The sequence below is a fragment of the Pseudopodoces humilis genome, chromosome 9, assembly GCF_049639895.1.
Source record: "Pseudopodoces humilis isolate 2021_Gansu_Grassland_sample_001 chromosome 9, ASM4963989v1, whole genome shotgun sequence".
Taxonomy (NCBI): Eukaryota; Metazoa; Chordata; class Aves; order Passeriformes; family Paridae; genus Pseudopodoces; species Pseudopodoces humilis.
The window spans coordinates 28,723,768-28,749,989 of record NC_142208.1 but is presented as its reverse complement, the minus strand read 5'-3'; the positions used below and the strand labels follow the sequence as shown (position 1 = coordinate 28,749,989).

General features: G+C 38.6%; 1 protein-coding gene across 2 annotated transcripts in view; it reads right to left on the bottom strand.

The window, feature by feature from the left end:
• Positions 1–2,990: 2,990 nt before the first annotated feature.
• The window catches only part of FHIP2A (FHF complex subunit HOOK interacting protein 2A), a 34,075-nt gene continuing 10,843 nt past the window's right edge, over positions 2,991–26,222 (bottom strand). Inside the window, exons 4-18 of one of the 2 annotated variants that reach the window (XM_014250379.2) lie at positions 24,596–24,700; positions 24,114–24,236; positions 21,591–21,629; positions 19,528–19,821; positions 18,453–18,649; positions 17,157–17,271; positions 16,975–17,051; positions 16,679–16,871; positions 15,297–15,466; positions 14,319–14,462; positions 12,543–12,633; positions 10,692–10,835; positions 7,995–8,135; positions 7,165–7,268; positions 2,991–7,076 (exon numbers count right to left, since the gene is read on the bottom strand). In XM_014250379.2, coding sequence (XP_014105854.1) covers positions 6,971–7,076; positions 7,165–7,268; positions 7,995–8,135; positions 10,692–10,835; positions 12,543–12,633; positions 14,319–14,462; positions 15,297–15,466; positions 16,679–16,871; positions 16,975–17,051; positions 17,157–17,271; positions 18,453–18,649; positions 19,528–19,821; positions 21,591–21,629; positions 24,114–24,236; positions 24,596–24,700 — 2,043 coding nt within the window. In that variant the 3' untranslated portion in view covers positions 2,991–6,970. The remainder of the gene's footprint in view (positions 7,077–7,164; positions 7,269–7,994; positions 8,136–10,691; positions 10,836–12,542; positions 12,634–14,318; positions 14,463–15,296; positions 15,467–16,678; positions 16,872–16,974; positions 17,052–17,156; positions 17,272–18,452; positions 18,650–19,527; positions 19,822–21,590; positions 21,630–24,113; positions 24,237–24,595; positions 24,701–26,222) is intronic. The other variant, XM_005520768.3, reaches the window with a different exon arrangement.

Sequence of the window (26,222 nt, the reverse complement as noted above, 5' to 3'; positions counted from 1 at the left end):
GCCAGGATAAACAATACAAAGATTTTTTTTTCCCCTTTCAGGAAGCTGAAAGAAAAATTGTCTGGAAATGTGCAGTGTTGATGGACAGCCTGCTAACAGTAAAAACAGGAGTCTCTGAAAATGCTAGAAAATAAAAATTCATGACCCAAATGAAGACATATGAACTTGACAGGTGCTTCCTGTGGATGTGGAGATGAGGGAAGTAGAAGTGGGTTTCTCAAGTGAAGGGTAATGGCGATGCAGAGAACAGGTAATTTGTTTCTTCTCTCCAAGGCAGCTCAGCATGGGGGGATCCTGCCCTGCTAATCAAGCCGTGCCCCCGCTGCGTGCGGTGGGTGCTGCATCTGCGGAGGGGTTCTTGTGTGAGTGGTGGGTGGGAAAGATGAAAATTCCTTTCTTCAGACTGCAGCAACTTCCCTCGTTTACAGGAGACGCTCAAGGGGATCAGTCCATCTCCCTGCTTTCTAGCAGAACAAACCTAAGGCATGCTGGAATTGTTCATTAGCTGTGAGTCTTGAGGACGCCACTTTGTGTTTGCCTCATCTCTTCACTGACACAGGCTGGTTCCTGAAACATTCCATGGTTTTTGTCCAGTCTTGGTTCAAAAATATGAAGCTATATATTTCTTACTTACAGGCTCCTTCCACTTCTGATCTAGCAACATTCAAGGTCAGGAAGTTTTCACTGACAAGGAATTTTAGTTTGCCTCAACCATGATACTCCATCCTTAATTGCATTCTCATAAATTAAAGTTTCATAATTCTTGCAGTCTTCCTGCTTATGTCTTCCAAATCTTTTTATTGGGAACTAATGTTCCTCTAACCCCAAGCCATAATTTAACTATGCTAAACTTAGTTACCTCTGTTGCTCTCCTCTCTAAAATAAGATCTTTTGCTATTTTCTGCAGAACTTTCTGTATCCTGTCTGTTATATGTATTACACAGCACAAAGACTTAAATTTTCACCTGCTTCATGTCTCCCAACTGGAATTCAGATACTACATATCTTCAAACATGTAAAACAAATATGACATTTCTGCCATGCTCAGGGCAAACTACTAAACCAGGTTTATCCTCACTGTCTAGGGCTCCCTGTGCAGGATACCCTCCCTCTTTTTTTGGAAGAGAACCATTCACTTCAGAAAATGAGCTTCAACTTTTTGAAAATTAAGGTTATTAAGAGAATATGTTCCTACAGCCTAGCACAGAAACAGAAAAGTCCCTTTTGTGTATTTGCCCGTTTTTAAACCTGTAAAATGGGACACCACACAAACCCCCTATTGAGTTACGATGCTGTAGAGCAGAAAGGCAAAGCTAGCGAGAACTATCTACTTTTCTTGTCGAAGTTCCAAGACACTGGCAAAATTGTGAGTTCCACAGTACTGTTGTGGCAGATTTTATACCAGCAGCAGCATAAATTGTAAAAACCAGCAGGAATTCAATGAAGCATAGTTCAGAATGGATGTGCCATCCTATCAACGGCAATCAAGTAGCCCAGTGAGACACCATGTTCCAAGATGCATCATTTTACCCTCACAGATCTGACTCCAAAGGCACAGATCTAACTCCAAAGGCAAACAGTCCAAATATGTAAAATCTAAAATTTCACATTATCTTTTTGCCATTTCCAAGAAGCTTATGGCACCTGAAAATTTTAATCCACCATGTTTCACTTGGTTCCTGAATTGCTCTTCATTTCTTTCTCTTACCATTCACAGGGAGCCTCAGCTGATAAAGGATGCACCAGGAACACACAGTTTAGGCTGAAAGGGCTCATGCAACCTGGGACAGATTCACTTCACTGAGAATTAATCCACTTTAATGCAACTGGATCACACACCAAACCAGCAAAAGCCTTGAGGCTTTGACAGCACCAGTTCTGCTGATATTTAAAGGTTAACAAAGTCAGTAGATCCTGTGCTACTTGTATCTACACTGAGAACTCTGGCTGATAATCTGTACAATGAGTTAATGAATATGAAGTAGAGACCACACATAGAGAGCATCCTCTTTTTTTTCCCCCAACAGGATCTAGAGCCCCAAAAATCTTGTATCAGAATGCAAGTGCCATAAGATAACCGCACTTCAATAATTCAATAATAGACAGAATATCAAACTAAGACAAAAATGTAAGAAGATGCAAAACATTCCATTTTGATACAACTTTCTCACTGCTTGAGAAAGCAAAGTCTCCCTAAATTTCTGAATGCTTCATGCAGGCACAGCAGATAAATGATCTGGGGTGGGAGATGACAATCTCTGAGACCCAAGAGGATGGGAGAAAGATGCAGACAGCTATAATGAAAGCTGTCAAGTGCATCATCTTGCTGTAGCACTGTTCTTATTAAAGATGTAAGAGCACTTGCAGATGTTAAATACCGAGGAGGAACAGCTTAACATCCAAGTGCAGCCCTCAGAGGGGATCCTACAGAGCAACAAGATTTTTAAGAAGCTGATGAAAACTAGAAGGAAACCAAAAGTAGATAAAAACACGCAACACACACAATTTAAAAGTATATAAAAACATATATAAACCTCTGTGTATAAAAGCCTTCCTCGAAGGCCCTGAAGGAAGAAATGATGCTCACTCACTCCCATGACATTTGTCTCCAACAAAGCAGTGTTGTGACTGACACACTCTGCACTCAAATGCAACAGAAAACAGAGGCCTTGATCAGCTGCAGCCTTTCTGGAAGGATATCAGGACTCCCAGGAAAGAGCAGATGTTAGCTCATCTGTGCCCAGGATGACTCCATCTTGCCCATTTCCCTAGGATTCCCATTTTCCTGGGCAAGAGCATGCTGATTCAGTCCGAGCCCTGCACAGCACAGTACAGGAAACACGCTTGTCCCAGAAGATGCTGTAGTAACAGACTCAAAATAAATGAGGACTTCAGGATCAAAGGAATGATGTAAATTGTTAAAACATATTCTGTCTCAATGTCACCTATACAAAAATTATTACGGATTCTGTAATAATAGAAGCAGTCGCTTCACTGAAATTAATTTATTTTGAGAATATCCCTTTTAATCCTCCATGCATTTTTAGCACAAAAAGTTGAATTTTATCACAACCTCCTTCATAAAACTTAATATTGTATGTCTCGTAATGTGGCTGTTTCAACAATTCCTCATTGGAAATTCCAACCTCTGTGAAACCTTGGCAACACTGTTAGTAAGTGACCTACACAAAGTTTAATAGAAAATTTTTACTGAATATCCTCTGTTTAATGTAAACAAGGCAGGAGGCAAAACAAGGAGTATATATTTTATATAATTACACTATTTTACAGGGCACAGAAAGCATTGAGGACATGGTTTGAAAACCCTGTATGATATGCAATATCAGATAAGGATTTTCCATGTAGCCCCAAGTCTACTCCAGGACCCTTTAATCTTACCAAGTACTTCAGGTTAGTATTTCTTCTAGCAAGACAAAGAGCACTAATAAAATGTCACCGGTGAGATTGCACAGCAAGTTATGGTAGAAATTACCATGCACTTACAAAGCCATTCCATGATTACTTGTGCCCTGTAAAATGAAGTGTGGCAATCTTTACACTAATCATAGTGTAAGCAAGCTCGGGATTCTGGTCCTTTTTTTTATATATATATATGTATATATATACATAGGTGATGTACAACCAGACTCAAGCTGTGCATCAAGTCACAGCTTTTATATTGCACAGACAAATATAGAGTAAGAACATTACACAGACAGAATCTGAATACCAGGAATATTACAGTCATAGGAGAAAACTAAGGACAAACTTGTTCTATAAGAGCTAGCACATGGCTTATTACAAAATTTTCTAAATCAGAGTCTAAATCAAATACATACTATAAATGAAAAAAAACATAAAACAATGCTTCTATTTACACACATGTGCATCAGGATTAGAATGTGGTTTGGATCTGCTTTTTGAAATAAAAAATTATTCTAGTATCCCATCTCAAGTATTTCAATCTAATACCAGTGGCCCCATTCTCTAAGGTGATGAGCACTCATCTCTCCCACTGACATCTGGAGGATCTGCACAAGCCATGAACTCTTCAGGCCAAGTGTTTTCTTGGGTGGCCCTCTCTGGGTAATAAATAACCACATACAAACACACGCACACAGAAACAAAATGGGCTCCTCAATGACATGCATAGATCAAAAAGGTGAAAACATGGACCTGAACTAACTTCTAATCATTAAAAACAAAAGAAAAGTGCATGAAAAATATTACCACAAAAATAATTGAGTTCCATCTCTCTTAAGAAAGATTAAATCACTCTTACAAAAATAAAGGTCATTGTCATCAGGTAGGGGGATTAAGGGTTTGTAGACAGCACTCACAAAAGCAGTTCAGGCCAAAACAACTTTAAAGATTGCTTCACTTGTGTGAGGATGGATCCATGTCTTATAAATTTATTGACTAAATAACATTTGGGTTGCAAGAAAACATCACCAATGTCACTGGAGACACAGGCTGAATTTAAGAGTGATCACAGTTCTATCTACATATTTTCCTCATGGACAAGCTTAAGGAGCTGTGCTTGCAGCTCTGCAGCGTTTTGCATTAGAACACCTTTCAGTGTAATGAGTTTGGGTACCAGTGAAAACAGCAAAACAAAGGAAGTGATGTTTAATGCTTTCATTTGAGATCAGGCAACTCTTGAATGGCTTTATCAATTTTTATATTACTGGAATGCTCTTGCAAGGTTTTTTTAACATTTTGCTCATTTTTGTTTATAGTAGTATTGTCACTTCCAGTTTCCACTGAAATTGGGACATTAGAAGTCTTCTGGAGTACATGCTTGAAAAAAAAATAAATAGATGATTTGAGGAAAAAGTAATTAAGCTCAAGCAAAACCAACAAAGACTCAAATTCAGTAAAGCATCAGCATTTCTGCTCAACACTCTTTGTTCATGTAAAAGATTGTGATTTAAGCAAAAAATACTTGAAATTAAGCTTATGTTTAACTGTTTTGCTGAATTGGGACCTTATAAATAACAAATGCATGTATTAAATATCACTCTGCATAGACATCAACATGTTCTAAACTATTTGTCAGGTATTAAGGAAGCTCCCAATGTGGACTGTCTGCAATGCCAATCACTAAAAATGATTTGCTACATTCAAGGTATGTTTCTAAAGAAGAAAAATTGAGTAAGTGTAATTTTTTCAAACTTTGTCCCACTATGCTACTTGAACCTGAAAATACTTTGGAGCTAAATGCAGAAAAAAAACAACAGGTGAAGAAGTAAAACATGCTTCTGTTTGCCAGAGAAATGCAACAATTTTTACAAAAGTGTCCCAGTACAGGGAGCCCCTGCATACAGGTTTTACCTGCACAAAATGTTTCCAGAACTGCTTTCTCCAGCTGAACCTGTACTGGAAGCTTTTACAGCAGGATGCTCTTCACTGGTGACAAGAATAAATTTAGCCCATTAACTGTGACACTGCTCTAATTAACCTGCTATCTTAAAAGGCCTCTTAACATCCAGCTTCCATAAATATTAAAAAACAAGACCTGAAAGGCATGGATAGAGAGCAGAATCTGATTCTAGGTACAGTCATGTTAATCCAGAAGACTTCTAGTGACTGAATAAATTAGTCTATGTTTGCATATGAGCAATGACATCTGAAATGGGCATTAGCTGTGCAAACAGGGGGGCATGAAAGACAAACAAGGAAAGACAATGTAAAGGGAAGGAGCTGAGCTCTGCCTGGCCTTGTTCAGAGGAGGGGAAAGAGGTCCTACCCACCAGTGTGGAGAGCAGGATGGGTCACTGGTGTGACTGCCAGGTCCAGCACAGTCACCAGTGCACAGGGTGCTGGCAGTGAGGACCCTCTGGAGGGCAGAAGCAAAGCCCCCTGCAGTGGCCTCTGCTCACATTGCCAGTGCCTGGCCTGGCTGATGGCATTCACATGGAAAAGAGGTCACTGAAAGGCATTCCTGCATCCCAGCACTGTGAAAAGCAGGTGTAAATTTTGGTCCTAAATAAGTTATCAATGCTTAAACTGAGTTGGCATCACTGTGACAGTTAGATAAGCAATAAAAATGTCTCAAAATAACAGAATGTTTATGCTACCGATTTTCAAGGCACAAAAGATTCTTAAACCAATTCAGACTAATACCAATTTAAAAGAAATTAAAAATACTGTTTCAGCAACAACTATGATGACCTATAATTAACCTACAATGTAAAGGTGACATGAGTAAAAAAATTAGAGTTCCCATGTAAAAAGCTAAAGCAAATCTAGTTACACAAATAACTTGGAGATCAATCACTTGGAATGACACAGACAAACATGCTACAAACATGTACACTTCAGATATATTTGTTATGGATGTGATGCCGAATCAGGATTAATTTCTTTAGTATTGATTTTAGACTGATAGATTTCTTGTAGTAAACCACTGAGGGATCAAGCTCAGAGTTGTACTTAAGATCTACCAAAAGCAAAATGATCCCTCATTAACGTATCTTATTGTATATGGATTGGTGGATTTTTTGAACTGCATTTTTAATAACATACATTGCAGTCATAGGTGTGTTTTTCTTTCATATATCCAACTGAAAAGAAAAATAATTAAGACATAAAAATGTTATAAAATTAATTTGCTTTTTTAAAAGTAATATGGTCACAAAGAGCAAATTGGTGCATGTGAGCCCCAGGACATACAAGAGCTCAAACTCTCTAAACACTGTAATCAGAATAACCAAGGTCTGATGTCTGTGGTTCTTCATGCAGCTTTTGCAGCTCTTCACACAGTGGCTAGAAATGATGTGTATTGGTTTCTCCCCAAATGCCTTCGCTCATATTCCAAGTCCATTTGAAAACTCAACATCTGGTGAAGGGAACTCGTCTTCCAAACATCCCCTGTCACTTTGCCGGGAGGCATCACCTTGTCTCTGGGTGTTGTGGTGGCTCTCCGGCCGAGCCCAGCCCGGAGCCGGGGGTGGCCGGGCCGGGCTGCTCAGGGCGTGGCTGAGGTGTGGTACTTCACAAAGGCGATCGCCGCCAGCTCCTTGCAGAACTCTTCCAGCACAATCACGCCCTCTAGTAACGTCATGTGGTCAATGCTGGGACAGGAAGAAAATTGCAGGGAATCAGGACTGGCACACACAAACCCAGCCACGCGTCTGGAGAACGTGCAATGTGTTTACTCACATGGGTCCTTCCGGCTCTAAGCCCAGCAGGCGTTTTCTGACCAGCAGAAGTTTGGGAGTGAAATCTGGGATGCGCTGGATTCTAACCATGAGGTCCCCGACGACCTGCAAAGCCCAGGCATCAACACACAAAGTTAACACCTCTGCAGAGCGCCTGGCAGCAAGGTTCAATGGCAGCTTCAGTGCCCACTTCAGCATCCTCACAGGCTCACAGAACAACCTGCACAGAGGCTGCTCTGCCCAGAAAGAGGATGAGTGAGTGCAGGAAGTAAAGAAATACAAAAGCTTACTTGCTCTTGTCACAAATGGCATCCCTTATTTTAATTTAATTTAATTTAATTACATCAATGTAATTACATCAATTTAAATGTTGACATAGACAATCAACCAGTGAATTCCTGGGCCTAGTGAAAGCACAAGGGGAGAGAGTGAAGGTTGTATTTTGGAACAGGGAGGGCTGCTGTGAGAAAGGGAGCCAAGCCCTCTTGGGCAAGCATCATTAACAGGCTCCTGACCAGCTCAGTAACAGCTGTTGCGTGGGATAAGCGAGGGATTCTGACTGAGGACACCGCAGTGTGACAGGCACCCAGCCAGCACTTCTAGGATGCAAGTCTGGCAGGAAGAGATGGAAATGGAGAAGAAGGGCACTATTGATAAATCCAGAACTTAATTGTTAAGAGCAGCCTCCATCTAGGCCCAAACCTGATTCAAAATCAGCTTTCAATGACATTTACCAACTTAAACTACCCAGCAACTATTACTACTAACAACAAAGTTATTAAATATATTACTGCTGTACAGCCATGTGTAATTATTGCTGTGTTCACTCACCCTGACAATCACAGAAAAGAGAGACTTGCAGCCAGAGGCGAGGTTGACGTAAGGATCCAAAAGGTATTCATGTATATGAGGATGGGGAAACAGGGACAATTTGGACAACACTGACGTAACTTGTAAATTTACATCATAGGGCTGCAAAAAGAGGGAAACACAGAGATTAGTTATTTTCTGGCTTCATGCTGGCTTCTCTTCATCCACCTCATGTTTATTTAACTACTAGAACTTTATACACAGAGCTAGGAATAAATAAAGATAAAAAGTTACATTAGAAGACAGGCCCAGCCTCTGCTTTTCACAACAGCACTGCTGTGAATATGACAGTTGGGCATTAGATATTATCTGTACGGCTGCTACAACCACTTGAAGCTTTTGCACACTTGTTTATTATAGGGCAAGTCCTCTTCCCGTAAAACATTTCTTCAGCTAAAGAAATAGCATGGAATCAGCCTAGATTAAACATCTGCTTGCTTCTCCTGGGAAACTGTAAAGTATATAAGCTCAGGAAATTGCCAGAGAGAAATCCATGTTTACAGCTAATACGTTATTTCTCTTCTACTTTATTGTTTTCTGGGAAAGAACCATTGCAGAAGGCCTGGCCATCTTGTGGCAGAAACCTATGGGACCAGTCCTGGGCTGGGAAAGCAGCAGGAGATTCTGAGCTTCTCGTCTACCTCCCTTTTCCCAAATCAACCAAATGGGAGAGGCAACGCTGTCAGATGCTGGAAAACACTTACCAGTTATAAGGAATAAAACAATACCTAATTTTCCAGGAAAAAAAAAAAGTGCCTAGTTTAAAGGATTTGACCATTCTAATAAGAAACTTATTTCCATAAAAGCATTAATTTTCACCGTGGCTTCTTTTTGTTTCAAAACTTTTATTCGTCTTTCATTTTGTCATCCCAGTGAAAACAAGCTGACATTTCAATTGAGCCCAGAATTTTCAAACTAGTAGAACCTCCTTCCATTTCTTCAATGGCAGAACAGACTAAATTGACAAGAGAGGGACAGACATTCCTTTGGTACATCTCTGTGTCAAGCAACCTTGTAGATCTAAGTGGATTACAGGGCTCTCATTTAATCTCTGACTGCATATTGGCAGTAATATCCTCATTGGCATCATCACACCGAGAAGAGAAGGATTTAATGACCTGAAATTCCCATCTTTATGCTCTGAAGTTAGCATCCCACTAAAGAATAAGAGAACAGATTCTTGCCCTTTGCAGATCTGGGAGATTTGGATGAATTCACCCTCGGATTAAGACAGATACATTTAGCCACATCTGCATGTCTAAGCTCTCATTAGCTGAGTCAACAGTGATACACCTGCCCACACATAAACATCTCCTGCCACCTCAGATGCTCCCAGAATCTGCTGGTCTCTTGATGGTTCCATACAGGGTGGATCCTGCAAGATCTGTGTTGGAACCACAAACTTCTGGGAATATCCTGGACAACACAAAAATGGCAACAGATACCTGAGTTCAGGCACCTGAGTGGAGCTTTCAGTCCACAGAGCCAAGGAAGCTGAGCTGGTGATTCACTTTGCCCTCAAAGCGATACCTACTTGTCTTTCAGCCTAAGAGACCCAGGGACTACTAGGGCTGCGTTGACAAAATTTCCACTGACTACATGTGTCCACATAAGTAATATTTAGGTATCTTACTCTTGAATTTGTTACCACACACGGTTGCATTGCAAAGTTGCCTCATAAATATTTTGAAATGAAAGCACTTATTTCTTCCAGTCAGTGAGAGTTATTTCTGTACTTGGCACTCCAGCAATAGATTCATCCCAATCTCCTAACAAATGAAGCTTTCAGCCCCTGGACCACAGATGTTACAGGTAAAAGAGATCACTACATTTTGAGTTATTATAGCAGAGCTACTCTGCAGAGAGAGACAAAAATTCCTTCCATAAATCTATTCGCTGCCTACCTAGCTGAACTGTAGGAGAAGGTCTTTAGAGCTGTTTGAGTCAGCCAATTCATTAGGAAGCTTTGAAGGCATGAGCATTATCTGGTGTTCACAAGAGGACAAGGAAACAAAGGACTAACACGTGCTGCATTGTTCTGACAGATTGCTGTTGTGATTCCAACTAATTGAGAGCATTAAAGAAAGCTGCTTCTTCACACAGAGCTTTTATTTCTGTCCATGTGTCAGCAGACTCAGTAAAATGGCCCCGTATCAGATATATCCTAAAAAAATTCCCTGTAGCTAAAAAGATTAAACCCAGCAGATTTTGAAGTTCAGGAAATTAAAAAAAATTCTTAGGGTACAGTCAGTTCTACAGAAATTTCTAATACCAGCAGGAGGAAGAATGTAGTGTCTAGTACCAGTCTAGTCATGAGGCATTTGAAACAAGTTACTTCACTTGTGTGCTTGAGCTGTCTTCTGTCAGAAATGAGGTTAGTGAAAGCTACCACCTCTGCAATGCTTTCTGATATCACAGATTCATATGAGTGCTCCCATGAACACTCACAGAGCTGACCTAGAGGCTACTCCTGGCCTCCTGTGCATGTTCCCTGTGCATTAGTATGTGCAAATGGCTCTGGTCCTGCTTATGAACATTACACAATAATACAACACTATAATAGGGAGTAATGGGAATCCACAGGACCTGATGGGAGATCAGCTCTTTAGAAGTGATGAAAGTTATCAGAAATGTAATTCTTAACTTGTTTTTTCTTACCTGATCAAGAATCCTGCCCATTCTTTCAAAGAGGACTTTCAAGAAGTGTCCTTCAAAAAATGATGCTTCTAAATTGCACTTTTCCAAAGATTTGGGAGATCCAGGCCACTCCCACCGTAAGCAAATGACACAATAATCCCGGAACTATAAAAAAGTAGTGAGGAAAACAGACTTAAATCTCCATAGAAACCATTTGATTTCCTTTAATAGTCCATACACCTTAAAATTATAATCTGTAGCTAAATGATAAATCTATGCTCAAAAAGATCAATCATTCTAAAGTAAACACCATCAGTAAAAGCACTATCAGCGGGCACTTCATTTTCCTGGGGATATTCCTGCTACTAGGATAGTTTGAGAAGCAGTGAGTGGAGAACAGAGCTCCCAAAAAGTAGCTGCGGCCAAAACACAAAGTGACACCAACAATACACAGCCTAATCAGGGTTCTTCTGAGGCAGGAATTGCATTTTTGAACATCTTCTTGAGAGTAAATTACCACACTTCCACTGCATTATTCATAGCTCATCTTGCTATCCAAACCATCCTGCTCCCTAATTCCCAGGACAGGAAATGCATGTCTACATGCAGAACATACAAACTAGAAGTATTTCAGGGCTTCCTCTTCCCTTTCTTTGTTTCCTAACACCCCTGGCAGTCTTTCTCTACCTTGCCTCATAATTGCTATGTGCTGCCTGATGCCTCACTTGCAAGGAATTACACCTTAAATGGAGCACAAGTTGAAGCAGAGAAAATAAGGAACACAGGAAGAAACAGAAGCAAAAGAGTCAGAAAACAGGCTCAAAAATTCTGCATTGATTGTAGCTTACCTACTTGAGCAAGCTTCCAGAAATAGCAATAAGGAAGCAGAACAGCTATTTGGATGTAATAACAGCAACAGGCAGGGCTACTCTTAGGGGGAAAATATTTTAACAGTAGCCATATCATTGTCAGGAAGTGACAGAAACCAATTCTACTCTCTAATAACTCCCAGTACACTTTTTCCCAAGGCATGAAAGAAAGACAAAGATGATAAGTGGTTTCTGGCATCCAAGAATAGAACATAGGGGAATTTTATATCAACCTTATTCTCTATTTTCTATTCCCTTTCTTTTTCAGGAGAGACTACAGATGAAGCACTATAAATACAGAAATCCAAACTTCCCATCTTTAGCAGCTGATAACGTAATTCCAAGGTTATGGAATTTTTGAATTTCATACTAAATATAGCTCTCAGTTACTCCGTTCCTTTGCATAAATTTTTCTATTCTAGAAGATTCACAGGATTTCAATAAGAAAGCTGCAAGCAAAAGTGACTGTCCTCTTACCAAGGAAACTTTATGTTTGTAAAAGCAAAACCTGCATTTATTTCTAAAGAGTAAATCATAAAGCTTTCCCTGCCTACCCAACCTCCCAACTTCAAATCTGAATGCCTTAGGCTGTGCATTCTCTGTGATGAGCCTTTATTTGCAAAGTCCCAGATTGCATAACTCCTATGCAGCATTTTAATTTCTCTTTAGTTCTTTCAAACAGCTTGGCAGTCAATTCTCCAAGAGAATGCAGATAAATGCAGAAGCAAATTAAGAATCTATCTGTGGCTCAGGTTTTCTCTCACTGTATTTGTTATATGAATATTAATGCATTTGATGTCATCCATTATTCCCACTAGTGCAACACAAGGTGAATTCATCACCGAAAGATCTCTAAAGGTAAGTTTTCATTAAAAATGAAAATTGAATTTTCCCATCTTCCATTACCAAAAGATGCATTTAATAGGACTATTTACAAAACCATTTGTATATTCTCACCAGCATTTCAAATTCTCAAGGACTAAGGAAGAGTTCACTGACTTACTTGTCTGTGGGCATCTCTGAGGTAAGTATCATAACCCGTACCCTCCACATGGTATGATGACTTTGCTTCATCAGGTACAAGACAAAGAAAACTGAAGAGAAAAAAAAGTACATTGATGACTATATTCCACAGAGCAGCAGATCAATACTTTCTCATCATCTGTACCAGTGTAAACACAGCGCTGAACTGTCTGGCCAATTAATCCACAGACTCTACCATAACTTTATGTGAAGAACAGAGAATACAAAATCTGTTTAAGCCTATCTATTCCAACTATTGTTTGTAATAATAAGGTACATACTTGAGAACTTTTGTATCTAGAGGTAAAGTCATCAGTGGAAGCATTTTCTGAGAATCAGCAGACAGAATGGAGATTAAATAGGTCAAGTATTCGCTAAGGGTCAGACTCCACCTTACTAGAGCTAAAACAAAATATACTTGGGAATAAATGAGCCAAAAGAGAAGAAGAATTACACTTAAAATTCTTCTTAACCTACTTCATAGGTAGTTTTATTTACCAGCTTGCTGTGGCAAAAAAAAAATTAAAAATCTAAGGAGTATTTGCATATAAATGTCCCTGTTACAACTATAATTGCCTTTGCCAGGTGTGTAGTCAAATACTCTGTCCTTATTACTTCACTGATACCTGACCTAAACTGCATAAGGAAATTCTGAATAATCTTAGTAACTTTAAAAAAATAAATTAATCGCATTAAAATTTCTGGACAGCAGAATAAAACCCAGTCTTTGGATCCTGATTCCAAATTTCAGCCTTCACCATACCCCAAGAACTGCTGGACACTCCTGCAGAATTTATAAGCAGAAATATGTAGTAGCTGACTTTTCATGTGGAGTTCATCTTATCTCAAAAATTACAAATTTGCAGAACACTGCAAATCAGGAAACATTTCTATTCCCTGATGAAGGCTACACGAGGTGAATTTAGGAGAGTGTTGTGTCTTTGCTCCAAACCATGACCACCATAAACTATAAATAGCGATACTGGGGGAAAGAGGGCAAGAAGTGATGATGTCACTGTTCTGGCTGTCCCTGGGCTGATCGCTTCCTTTGGCTAACACCTTTGATTATTTCTGGCCAGGCAGATAGGTCAGCAATGACACATCAGTGCTGCTTCGCTACCAAGTACTGACAGAGCAAACAGCCCTCATCCTAATATTAGTTCCTAAGAGAATTACCATCACTAAGTTGCTTAGAGCAGAGCTTGTCCTCTTTGTGATATCCAATTTGCAGTGAGTCTAACAGGCACTGAGGTATGTCACAGGTGACACAAGTGCTCCTGACTTTCAGGGAACAGAAGGTTATCTCTAGCAATTATTATGGCAATTATTTCCTTTTATGTGTGTGTTTTAAGAAACTTTGAAGCTCTAAGTTTGAGGGTTTTTTTTTCCCCTGTAAGGTTTATGGCAAGACTCCCCAGACTTGTCCAGAAAGGTCAAGTCCTACAGCAGCATTTTAAGTACAGCAAATATTTCTGCAAAAAGCAACTTTTATAATTAACAAGGCTTTCATCGTGAATTCTGAGTTTTCAACCATTAGCTGTGAAATTCTTCTATTTTTCTCATTTACGTTGAATTCATACAAGCTCTAATCTTTCAGAAGTAGCTTTCTGATAAAATGCCACATAATTTCCTTCTGTGGAGTCATTTTCCCATCTGGCACAGAATAACATCCATTACAGAGTACACATTTAATTTGCACAGTGTGTGCAGACACCCACACATTCAGACATTTCCTCAAGTCTTTATTTCAACTCACCTATTTACAATTTTATGAACTTCAGTCTTCCCATCATTTTTTGGATGTTCTGGACTGACAGGTGGAGAAGCACTGAGCCACTCCTGAGCTGACAGTGTGTTATCTGGAGACAGATCAGTAAATAATGGATCTTCCTCCAGATCTCTGTGAAATTACATTAGACAAAAACAATCATCCACAGAATGTTATGGAAGGCAGGAAAATCTCTGGGTCACAAGGCAGGCTGTTTTTCTTCTCTGAACGAGGATGTTTTCCAGAACGTAACAATATCCACATTGTATTACCTAATTAATATACAGAAATACCAAACTTTGCAAATACCCAACAATCTGAACAACAGATGAGTCTTCTTTGACTTGTATAAAATTACTGCATCAAGTCACCGAAAATTTCTTAGCCACATTTTTCACATGAGCAACTTCTATTCCAGGACATATTTAAATTATTCTAGATTACTAAAATGGTTTGTGTGGCCAGGCCTTACCTCTCCTTTGCTAAAATATTGAGTTATGAGAGTTACCTAGCATATATATTTTGTGTAGTGCCTCAGTATTTTATTTATTTATTTTATGTTGTGCCCCGGAAGTTCTTCCATCAAAAACGACTAGGAACATAAATGCAAGCAAGACACTGAAGTTATTGATTGCAAGAATATTCTCACTGATTGCAGTAAAATATGCACAGATTTAAGCTTGGTAGATGCATAAATAAATTGAGACACAAAGACCTCTGAGTGTCTATTGTCCTGCAAAGAGGCTTGTGGTAATTTTAAATTTTCTGTTCCTGTTCTGAGTGTTTCCATAAGTTGCTGATGTAGGAATTTCTGCATCACTTTATGGATATGGATTAATACATAGAGCACTCAAGTGCTCTCCAGGCTCACTTTTCTTTCAATTAGTGGAAAAAAACCCCGTTTTGTTCTAAAAATAAGGATCCAAGTTACTTGTTGTGAAAACTTCTCATATAAATGAAACTTACACTGCTCCAGCAATCTGTCCATTCTCTACCACATCTTTATCTTCTTGACAGGGAGGCTTGTATTCCATGTAGTTTCTTTCTTCCAAATTTCTCAAAACCAAATTATAAAGAATGTGCTCGTTGGGTTTTTGCAAAAGGTGTTCAAACATTCGTAAAGTCATTATGCTGATCTGCAGCAGAAAGAGTAAAAACTCAATAAACTGATGCACTGCAGCTCTGTGCTTTTTGCCTTTTATCCACTTTGAACAGCCTAGAACATTGCAATCGCTTATAGACATTATGGAAGGAAACAAAAATCATAAGGAAAAAATAGGAAATTATGATGCTACATATGGTATAAACACAGATGAAGAGTTCACATACATTTGAAAATCAATATGGGAATGCATTTTTTGTTTTTCTGTTAAAAAAACGATTCTGAAATATGTCAAAATAACAATACATAAAACCTATAGAGAACTCAAAATTTAACTTTCTCTTCTACAGTCAGATCCATGCTGGAGGATGGTTATCATTGTGCAAATGAGACCCACAACAGGACTTAAAGTTAGCAATAAATACACAGAATAAAAGAAAGTAATACTGAGATATTATGACTAGATCTATAGGCTAAGATTTTTACATGGAGACATTATGTAGGCTTTTAAAGGAACACTGACTTCAAGCAATACAAAGATAATTTTTCAAGACTGCTTGAGAGTGCTTAGCTTTGCAAAGATAACTAATTTACAGAGATAATTCATTCTGACAGGGTGAGCAGGTAGGCATACTGAAAAAATGGATATGGGAAAGTAGGGATTTGTATTTCAGGCAAGGCTTTTTTTTTAAGAAGTAGAGGGCTGAGGTTGTTTCATGGAAAAAATGAATACAAGCAGCTTCTGAGGAGGGATTTTACTGAAGTATATTATTTTAATGATGCTTACTGTACGTAAAGAGCTTAAAGTTATCACATCATCTTTTAATTTGCATTACATATATTCTGCAACCACACCTAGTTTATATAAACCCCAAGTTTTTATCTGTGTCTTATATGATAGTGAGACAGAATTGACACAACATGGAAAATAACAGTGACAAATTAAAATGCAATAACAAAAACTCAGTTCACTCTCTTACACACATGTAAGTCTAACTGGATATGCATAGTGGACACACAAATCTAACAAATCTTTAGCCTAAAAAAATAAAAAAAAACATTCTAGGTGGAGAAAACAGCTTGACCTCATATTCTAAAGGGAATTTGTAGGGCTGGGAGCTAGAATTCTCTTTCTTGGCAAAAAACGTTACTTAACACAAATATGAAAGTCCTCACAACAGCATCTTTACAGACTCTCCACTCCAGAACTGGCCAGCAGACATTCCTGTATCACATCACCCCTCACCTCATCAGAAATGTGATCACAGTGCTCGATCAGCCTGTGTCGCAATGGATGCCTGTTGATGTCTGTCAGTGTTTCTGGCTCTCTGTGCTCTCCAAGTATAAAATACACCAGTTCCTGCAGCAGGACATCCGAAGTCACCTGACGAACAATGCGGTGCAATAGTGCAGTTGACGTGAGGATTCCAATCTCTGAACTGAATGAAACATTTTTATATCAGATGTGGAGTGGGTTTCCGCCCCCCAAAAATCAGCTTGATTCAGATTCTGCTCTGCTGTGTCTTGCAGGATGCTACTCACGTTTGCATCAGCTGAGGTTCCATAACATCAATGAAGAATCGTTCCCGCACAGCTTTTGCCATAGCAACAGCAGTCGTCTGAAACAAAAGTACAAAATGGTGTGTCTCAAACTCGGAAACTAGGAAACAACTGCAATTACTTATTTTCTGAATATATTTGTACCATCTGAGCACATCTCAAACCTTTTGTGCTTCTTTGATGAGTTGATCACAGTAGTCAAACCAAGAAAGAAATGAAATCAATGCTCTTTTCCCTGGAAAAGCAGATGCATCTTCTTTGTGGCTATAGGAATCCAAGCTAGAGAACACAGAGAAAAAATATTTGTTTAGTCTACAAGTAATTGAAGAATCTTGGACTCCATTCTTATTGAACATAACAGAATAATTAATGACCTATTTGTAATGAAGGGAACATTAAAAAAGCTTTTCTGCCTGTCTCTATGGATCTGGCAGTGCCACCACAACACATGTATTCAGTGCATGCTAAAGGATATACAGAATGTACAGCACAGGAACTCTGGATAAGTGCTTCTGGAGTCAGAAGGGAAAACTGATCACCAAGTCTGTTCTCCCAAGAAACACAGACCACAGAAAATGAATCAGTAACTCTTGTAGTCACAGAACCATAAAATGAAGGCAATTGTTCTTCTCTACTCTGTACGCGACCTCAGGCAAAACCACACAGTGTATACCTGAACTAGACTGTATCTTTCCGAAAGAAACATCTATCTCAATTTAAGGGCTCTAAGGGATAACAAATACACCACTTTCTTTGGTAAAAAACTCCACTGTTTATTTATCCCACAATTAAAAGTCGTGGGTCTTCCCCTTCTAATTTTAAACTCCAATCACTAGAAATTTTGCCAGGTATTTTGAAAACACCTACTTTTGTTTCACTATTAATAGATCGGGCAATTCATAATAATGAAGGCAGAGTGGGGAAGAGAAATGCTTAAAGAATCTAAATTACAAGCAGTTAGGATAACAGGCATGTATCTTTTGCTTCATACTGATGCCTTATGTAACTTTCCTTCTTCTTTTTTGTTGGCAAAAATTTTGCAACAACAGCCTGTTAACAAATAGAGCCGTCTGCCCCTTCCAGCAGCTTCCAATGCTCACTGTGTACAGAGAGAAGTTTATGCTTCCTAAATCCTTGACATCTGCATGAGAATATAATCCATATCCACTAATTCTACAGTGACACCACTATAAATTGCTGATGTAATCCAGTGGAAAAACTTGCCCCCTGAGGAATCTCTGCCAGGGACTGGCAGGCAGACCTGGCCCCATGTCAGAAATCACAGGTACAGTGGACACCCAAAGTGCACCACTGTGCTGCAATTCCATCTTAGCTCTGCCCTTGAGGTTTTAGCCTGTGTGTGGGGGGAATATTTTATACACATTATCTGCCTATCAAATTAGTTTCAGGGAGGGGTGTAGAATCACTTTGAGTATTAAATACAAAAATAAAATTCTTACCCCCAGTTAATTGCCTCCACTGTTTCAATGTCTAAGGGATCCAGTGACTGAGGCAAGGCTTTGTAGAGGGTGGCCAGCCTGTCTGTCAACAATTCACATAAACAAGTGCTTTGAGTCAGGCACTTGGCAGCTGCTGGTTCTGGCAAACTCACCAAAAGCATGAGACCTTCACAGGCCTTCACTGCTATCCGGCCGTCCTGGCAGAAGGGCATGGAAGAATTAATCAGAGGGAGAATGAAGGTCACTGGAAATCAAGAAGCAAACACCTCCCCAAAAAAAGACCTCCCAATTCCCCCACAGTGACTGAATGCATTTATTTTTGTTGTCTTTTCAGTCATCAACTCTAGTGAATTTGTATGCTACCAAATAAAGAATCTCACCTGATTTTGTGTGAAATACAAGAATGCCAGCTGCAGCCTTCCAGCTGACAGAACTAGAGCTGCAGGTCAGCTTGAGACCAAGATACCAAATCCTGTAAACTCCTCAACTTAGCAATAATGAGATACAGTGGTAGACTTGGTTTTCTGCTCTCAGTACGGCTGCAGCAATTACAGGCTTACTCAAACTTCTAAAATTTCTGAAAGAATCTAAGTCTAAATTTGAGGATTGAGCAGGGTAAGACATACAGCAGGCTTTTTAAAAACCCATTCCTAGAGATAGCTCAGCACCATTACAAAGTGAGTGGGTTTGGTTAAGTCAGAACAATTGAAAGTAGTTTTAAAAACATTGTCTTGTGATATATTTAACCTTCTGATTATCCTGTGTAGCTTTCCTGTTAAACATACAGCACTCTACACAAGTTTTGTAAAAAACCCACTTATATTACCATCAACAAGCTTAGTATTAATTTTCTAAAATAGTATTTTTACTTTAATCTGAATTTGCAAAGAAAACCACCAATTTAAAAAAGTGCCTGCAAAAACCCTCATTTCACCTTTAAATAGCTAAAATACAGTGTGTTTATTCATTCCCTCTGCCCACTTCACGCAGCATCTAACTATTTCATTTTATCACAGAGTGGAAAAAAACCCAAAAAACAAACAACAACAACAAAAAACCAACCAAACCAACTCACAGGACTTTTAGTGAGGTTTAGTAGAGAATTCACTAAATTATAGTCTTGATTTGGACAAGCAGTGGAGGACTCAGGTGGTGATGTGACATTGAGTTCATCCAGACTGAAAGAGAGATCATCTGCCTGTTGTGGGAGCTCATCTTCTTTCTCCATGTGCTCGGCTCCGGCAGCAGCAGGCGCCTCCTCAGGCTGGCCAGGCTGCCCTGTGTCTGTTGTCACGGACTCTTGGTCTTTTATCATGTCTTCAGTGATTACACTTGCTGATCCTTGAAGAGCCATTGCTTTCAATTTACTCTGCAAAGCATTTTTTGGAATTACACAGCTGAAATTACTGTTCATCCTGAAGCAGGAGTTTACTAAAAGCAATTTTTTTAACATCAACATTTGAAGTAGTCAAGGCTGGATACAGTAACCATGTAAAACGAAAAGGGCTGTGGGAGCGTGGGTATTTTATAAACTTAGGACACTTTTAAATCTGCTTAAATTTTTCTTAAGCCCTATACGTTTTGCTTCAAGGCTGAATATACCATTTACAAAAGGATGGCAGCTTTTTCTTTCACTACTGAAGGCACATATTCGCTTGATTTGCCCACAATTTGATAGAAGTTTTAAATTTATTTTATGGGTGGCATCTTTAGAACTTAGCACATTATAAAACATTTCTTTCTGTGTCAAGGCCTCACATTTATCTAATGTCTGAAACACTATTTCCAGTTGGAATCACACAAGTAAAGTAATTCTAAATTTCTTGAGATTTTACCTTCAACAGGAAAGGGAAAGAAACACCTCTTCTGACAGCAGAGTACTCTCAAATTGTGTTTCTCAAGAAGAAAAAATTGAGTGGATTGAATGGATAGAAGATATTAAAAGTTAGCATTGGGCACTGGATACTCTAAAAGGTCACAGAGAACCTTCTTGGAAGCTCCAAACCATCTCTGCTTTGCCTGTAAAAAGGCAATCCATCTGTCTTCCTATAAATCTGTCTCCAGCACATAAAAAGACATTTAAATTTGTGCTCTGAGATACCATAAAGAAACTCACAGAAAGGCAAGAATTCAGTGTTCTGCTGGCGTAAGCGCAGGTGAAGAATACTTTATTGGAATCATAAATTAGAATGCAGCACAAGACATTTCTTTCAAGTGAGAACTGTACTGAGATTATAAATCCAAACGGTTCCCTTCTCTATGCTAACACCAAAATTATTACAAATATATCTCAAGCATTAATAATTTAAAAGACTAACCATTTGGGGTTAATGGATTTTAGTTCAGACAAACCAGCAGGGACCGAGTACATGACAGTCAGGCAGAAAACTGGAGAGCTGCTGTGAACACTTGCTCGAGTGCTGTGCATTCATTGTGGGGAATTTGCACTGGGCATTGTGATGCACTCTCAGAACCAATTCCCTGGAGAAGCAAACCAGTGGTAAAAGCAGCAGACTGCATGCTATAAAATAAGGATGCTCTTTGAATGCAGTAGAAAGATTACTGCTTCAATACAGTTTTGGATTTTTTGACAGTGTGAAAAGCGCAAGGCTAGCAAAGCAACAAAAAGGCGTCTGTCTGAACCAAGTTTGTCTATCACCAGAGCTTCTGCAATCCTTCAGTATTGTCCCGTCCTCCTCATCAATACACAGAAATATCTGAATCACAACAGTGACCCTTGCACATAAAGGTTGGAACAGCATTTCAATCCTGGACTTTGCACTGTTGCTGGCACACTCAAGCCGCAGGCAGGGTTGTTAAAGGGAAAAGATTTTTTTTTTTTCCAAAAACTGGGCAATGTTCTGTAAAATACTTATTTTATCTTATAGTGGCTTATTACGTCATGTCTCGATTCTTCTGCCGTTTGAAATGCCATTTTTTGTTTAGCCAAGGCAGTGATGACAGAACTAAAATATATAAATGTATGAATGCCCCTCGAAATGTGTCCATAGCTCATTACTCTTACATTGGCAGGTGACACAAAGCAGTTTGTACATTGAACAACACGAAGGCAGAACTTTTGTGTGTATTGAAGCTTCCTATTGTTTAATCATGCAATTCTGCAGCTCAGCTGCTCACCTGCCTCCTGCAAAGGTGCAAAACAGGATCCTGAATGACCTAATAGAAAAGGTTACATAAACACATATTCAATGCTTTCTAAACAAAGTACTCGTGAATTCAGAATTAACAAAGAGCAGATAATATAAAACCACACTTTTGTATTTTTGTGATCAGTAAACATCGGTTTTAAAATCTGCAGTGAATGATGCTATGTCTAAATTCTGATAGATTTAAAAAGAGTTCTGTGAAAACATCAAGAGATATCACAGCTGATGGAAATCTCTACTTAATTTGTGGTGAGAAATAAAAAAGGTAATAATTCATAGTACTGAAAGCAGAAGTGAATAGTGAAACTATTGTTCATTTTATAAAATGAAGATACAACTATTTAGCTACTATATTAGAACTTTTTCAAGGTCTCAAGAGCAGAAGTTGAAGCACAGAGTTAAGTGTCCCTTTGCCAGAAACAATCAGTTGCAAGGAGTATCTCACCTAAAATGGGATGAGATGCAATGAGGCAACTTGACCCTAAAATATAACTGAGGCAGAGCTGACAAACAAACATTACAATGTATATTTTTTCTCTCTGCACAAGAACTAGGAAAACTCAGTTAAAAAATAAAGGGATACATTAAAGACAAAATAAAATTAGTATAGGGATCCTAAAGTTTTAATAAAGTAGAATGAAATTCTTCCAGTTCTTATTTCCACAACAGACATAACTTGCCCAAGCAATACAGTTATGCCATGTACTTATTGATTAAATCTTATAAGTTAAAGATATCACTTATATTGATTAACCAATATATTTTTATATATATATATAAATAAAATTTAAAATATAAACCAGCATTCTATCAACAAACTATTTGATATAGAATTATACAAAGGAAGTGAGTTTGAAGACACCCAGTTTTTTGTGTTCAAAAAATCCTGTATAAACCAACTGGAAACAGTCAAAGAAGGAAGCAAAACTAACAGATATTAACACTCTCTGGAGAGATCCATCTGCATTTCACCTTGAAAGTGTTGGAGACTGGAGATAGAAATGCCACACAGAATTCTGTAAATTTACCCTTTCATGCATTAGAAAGTGATCAAGTCACAACAGCACCTCTAAGAGGCCAAATGTGAACAACCAGAATATCCTATTCTAATGAAGCACAATTCTGCACCCCACATAACTGATCTGGAAAAAACCATCACAAGTCATGAAGACAAATGCTTTAGGCTACAACACCTAGAATAATCTGTGAAGTAACAGGAGCTACAAGAAATGTTTGCCAGCTTGCCTGAACTCCATAGCCAGCATTCTGTGAAACCAGAGTCTTTGAAATTTGGAATCATCTGTTTCTTCATGTCTGTTTTTTAATACTGGAATCTTAAAATGCTATTTTGGGGAAGAACACTAATAAAAGTAGGACAAAACACTTGTGGTTCTTATGACTAGGGTTCTCAGGTTTGATTGCAAGGGCACTATTTAAGAAGCTTAGACCATACAACTTACACAAATAACACTAAAAGTAATCCTGGTTTAGAATTCTACCATATCTTGCATGTAATATATGCAGTAGTTTGCTTCTGAGTGCTTCTAATGTTTAAACATTAACTTTTCAATCCTTATACCATTTCTGCTGCTTGTATAACTACACTGGATACAATGGCAATCAGGATAATACTTAATTAAAATAAAAATAAACTCAAGATGGATTCTTACTACTGACATACAAATGATAATCACATACTTAATGGAAAATAACATATTTTTGCAGTTTAGCAGCCTCTTCTGTCAGAGATCTTGTTTGTGGAAAGCTTGTGAAATAGTCCTGAAGGAATATTTTTCAGGAAAGTATCACGTATTTAATAGAGACTGTGTCACCACAGGAAACAGCAAAGTGGGAGCAAAAGGCATTTCTAAATGGACTTTTATAAACCAAATTTTTTTATGCTCCTTCTAAATAGGAACTGAAAGTCAGTCCAGAAACTGTTTATCCTCCCACTCTGATTTCATAACGCCACATGTTAAAGGAGGCAGTACAGATACTTACAGGCTGTCTTAGAAGATGGTGCTGTATTGTAGACTGTGAGCTGGCACTGCAGCTCAAACATATGTGCCACTACCAAATAAGAGCCCAATCCTGCAGAACACTCAGCAGCTTGCAAGGTTTCAGTGCCCCCTGCAATCTGTCCCTTGGTCTTTGTTGGGATGACAAAAACAACACAAGAAGGCCAAGGTCTCCTTCACACAGTGTTCTACACTGCAATTCATATCCCTGCTCTAAAGGCACTTTCATTGCCAAAGAAAAGGACCATGGGCAGGTGTATTTGTAAGCCATGAATTAAATTCTTGTGAAAATCAGATGTATAAAGTCTTTGGGAGAAAAAAAATTCCGAACAGGATTTCTGATATCACAGGATAAAAAAATAACAGATGGAATGTAAACTAAGCTATGAAGCACAATGTGACAGCACCACTTCTCCGCTAGATTTTGCATATGACACAGTAAATACACCTGTAAAATTCTGAATTGATTTACTCACCTCAAGGAAGAAGTTGACCAGGTACGGATCCTGTTTCAGCTTTGCACATACAATACAGAGAAACTGAATTTCTTCATTTTCTGTTGGTGTTGCCAGAACCTCACCACACAGCCTGATTAACTTCTGTCACATAAAGAAAATTAAGACAGAAAGTTATTGCTTTTTCTAGGAATAATAGACTGAATTATTTTTCTATATACACACTACAGTTATGTATGAGTATTGACTGGAACACTTGCTCTGGATTTAGACAGCAATGAACAAGTTTTCTTTATGACCTGCATGGCAGTGGCAGTCCAAGGTGCTAAACATCTGCACATTAAAAAAAACCCTGATATGGTACCCAAGCAATTTCCTTAATTCATCTGACAATGGAAGAATTAAAGAAATAATTCTTTATTAAGATTATTAAAGAAATAAAGACAGCAGAATAAAAGAAACTTGTAATGCAAAAATATAGTTTACTAAAATCTGAACAGTACCTGCACTGGCCTATGCACGTTTATGTGGGGAAGAAGAGGTTGCCGTATTCTTCCAAGAAGTTTTGTATAAAAAGCCAGAACTTGCTGTTTCATTCCTGGGGGACACTTAAAAAATCAGATGAACAACAACAAAAATACAATAAACGTGGAGAAAAATACAGATGTAAATTTTCCACTCAGAATGGCTAATTAAACAGCAGTAACTTAACCAAAAGTACTTTTTACAAAGTCATCATCTGTTAATGTATTACTTTTATCAATATTAACAGAGATCAATAACAAATATTGCATCTCATTACTGTTTTCTCTTTCAAATTATTCATACTTTCAGTTAATTGCTCTAGGGCAAACTTCTACCAATCTTTCCAGAAAATATTCTGTATCATTACAGTGATAAGGGGAAATTAACTTGGAATTAATTTGCTACGGGTCAGACGTCTTTTAAGGTACTGTGCCACAAAATCCAGCAATTCAATGAGTCAGTACATACAAATACAGAATGATAAACTACAAAAATCTTAATACCTGCAGAAGGTTTATTAAAGTCACGAGCAATTAACCTTAGGCAGCTAAAGCGCACAGATGGTCTAGGACAAGAGAAAGCTGTTGCTTTCCCTGAGCAGAATATAAATCACAAATATCTGTGCAGCATGCAGACCCTTGTTCTACTGTCCCTAATGCACTGCACCACACGAAAGGACTTTCCTATCTCCAGATCTGATGGCTTGTGGGCCTTTACGTATCTTTGTTTCTAGCTCAATTTCCCCAAACTAATGTGTTCTACCATGTTAATAAATGCTGTTAATTTTAACTCACATGATTTCCCTCATCTGTTTCACTGCAAGTTTGAATGCAGCTGAGGTGACAACAGCCTAACCTGGCTCGCCTTTCTAAGTAATTATCTCTAGATTTTTAATCCCTAATCATTTCTGAGTTGTCAAGCAATCCTTTGAACAGAATGGCAAGACATGTACCATCAGGGTACATCCACAGTAATGTAGTAAGTCTAACTGACTGCTGTGAAAGGGAAGTATTCATTTTGCACCAGATCTTTGCAACATCTTGCAAGCACTGAACTGTGTGTTTACTTCAGAGGTATCAACTCACAAGTGGCAAAGTGTAAAGACAAGCTGTACAAGAATTGCCTGTACAGACATATTTGTATGAGTACAGAATGACTTCTTTCAACTCTTAGAAACACACTACTAATTACCCACTTCACATATGTCACCATTTCATCTTGGTTTCTTGACAACATTTAGAGATTACTGAACAACCTTTATTTCTGAGCAAGTATCTTTAATACAGCAGTGTTGTTGTTTTTAAGCCCAACTGGAGCAGGTATTTCAGCCTGACTGTAGGACAGCTGGTACAGTAACAGGTAATGCAGATCTCTGGCTCTTCCAGAGCAAGGAAGGTCTCAGGCTCAGCCAGCCACTGTCCTGTGCTGCCCGTTCATGTAAAATTGATTAAAAATTCATGACAATGTGTAAAAGACTGGCTGAGAAGGAAACCCTGGAGAGCACCATTTATCCTTGGAAAAGGATAAACCATACCTCCCTAACTGCATCTGCACTGTGATACAAAATATTCTACCACAAGGGCTGCCAAGCTAATTCACCCCGTG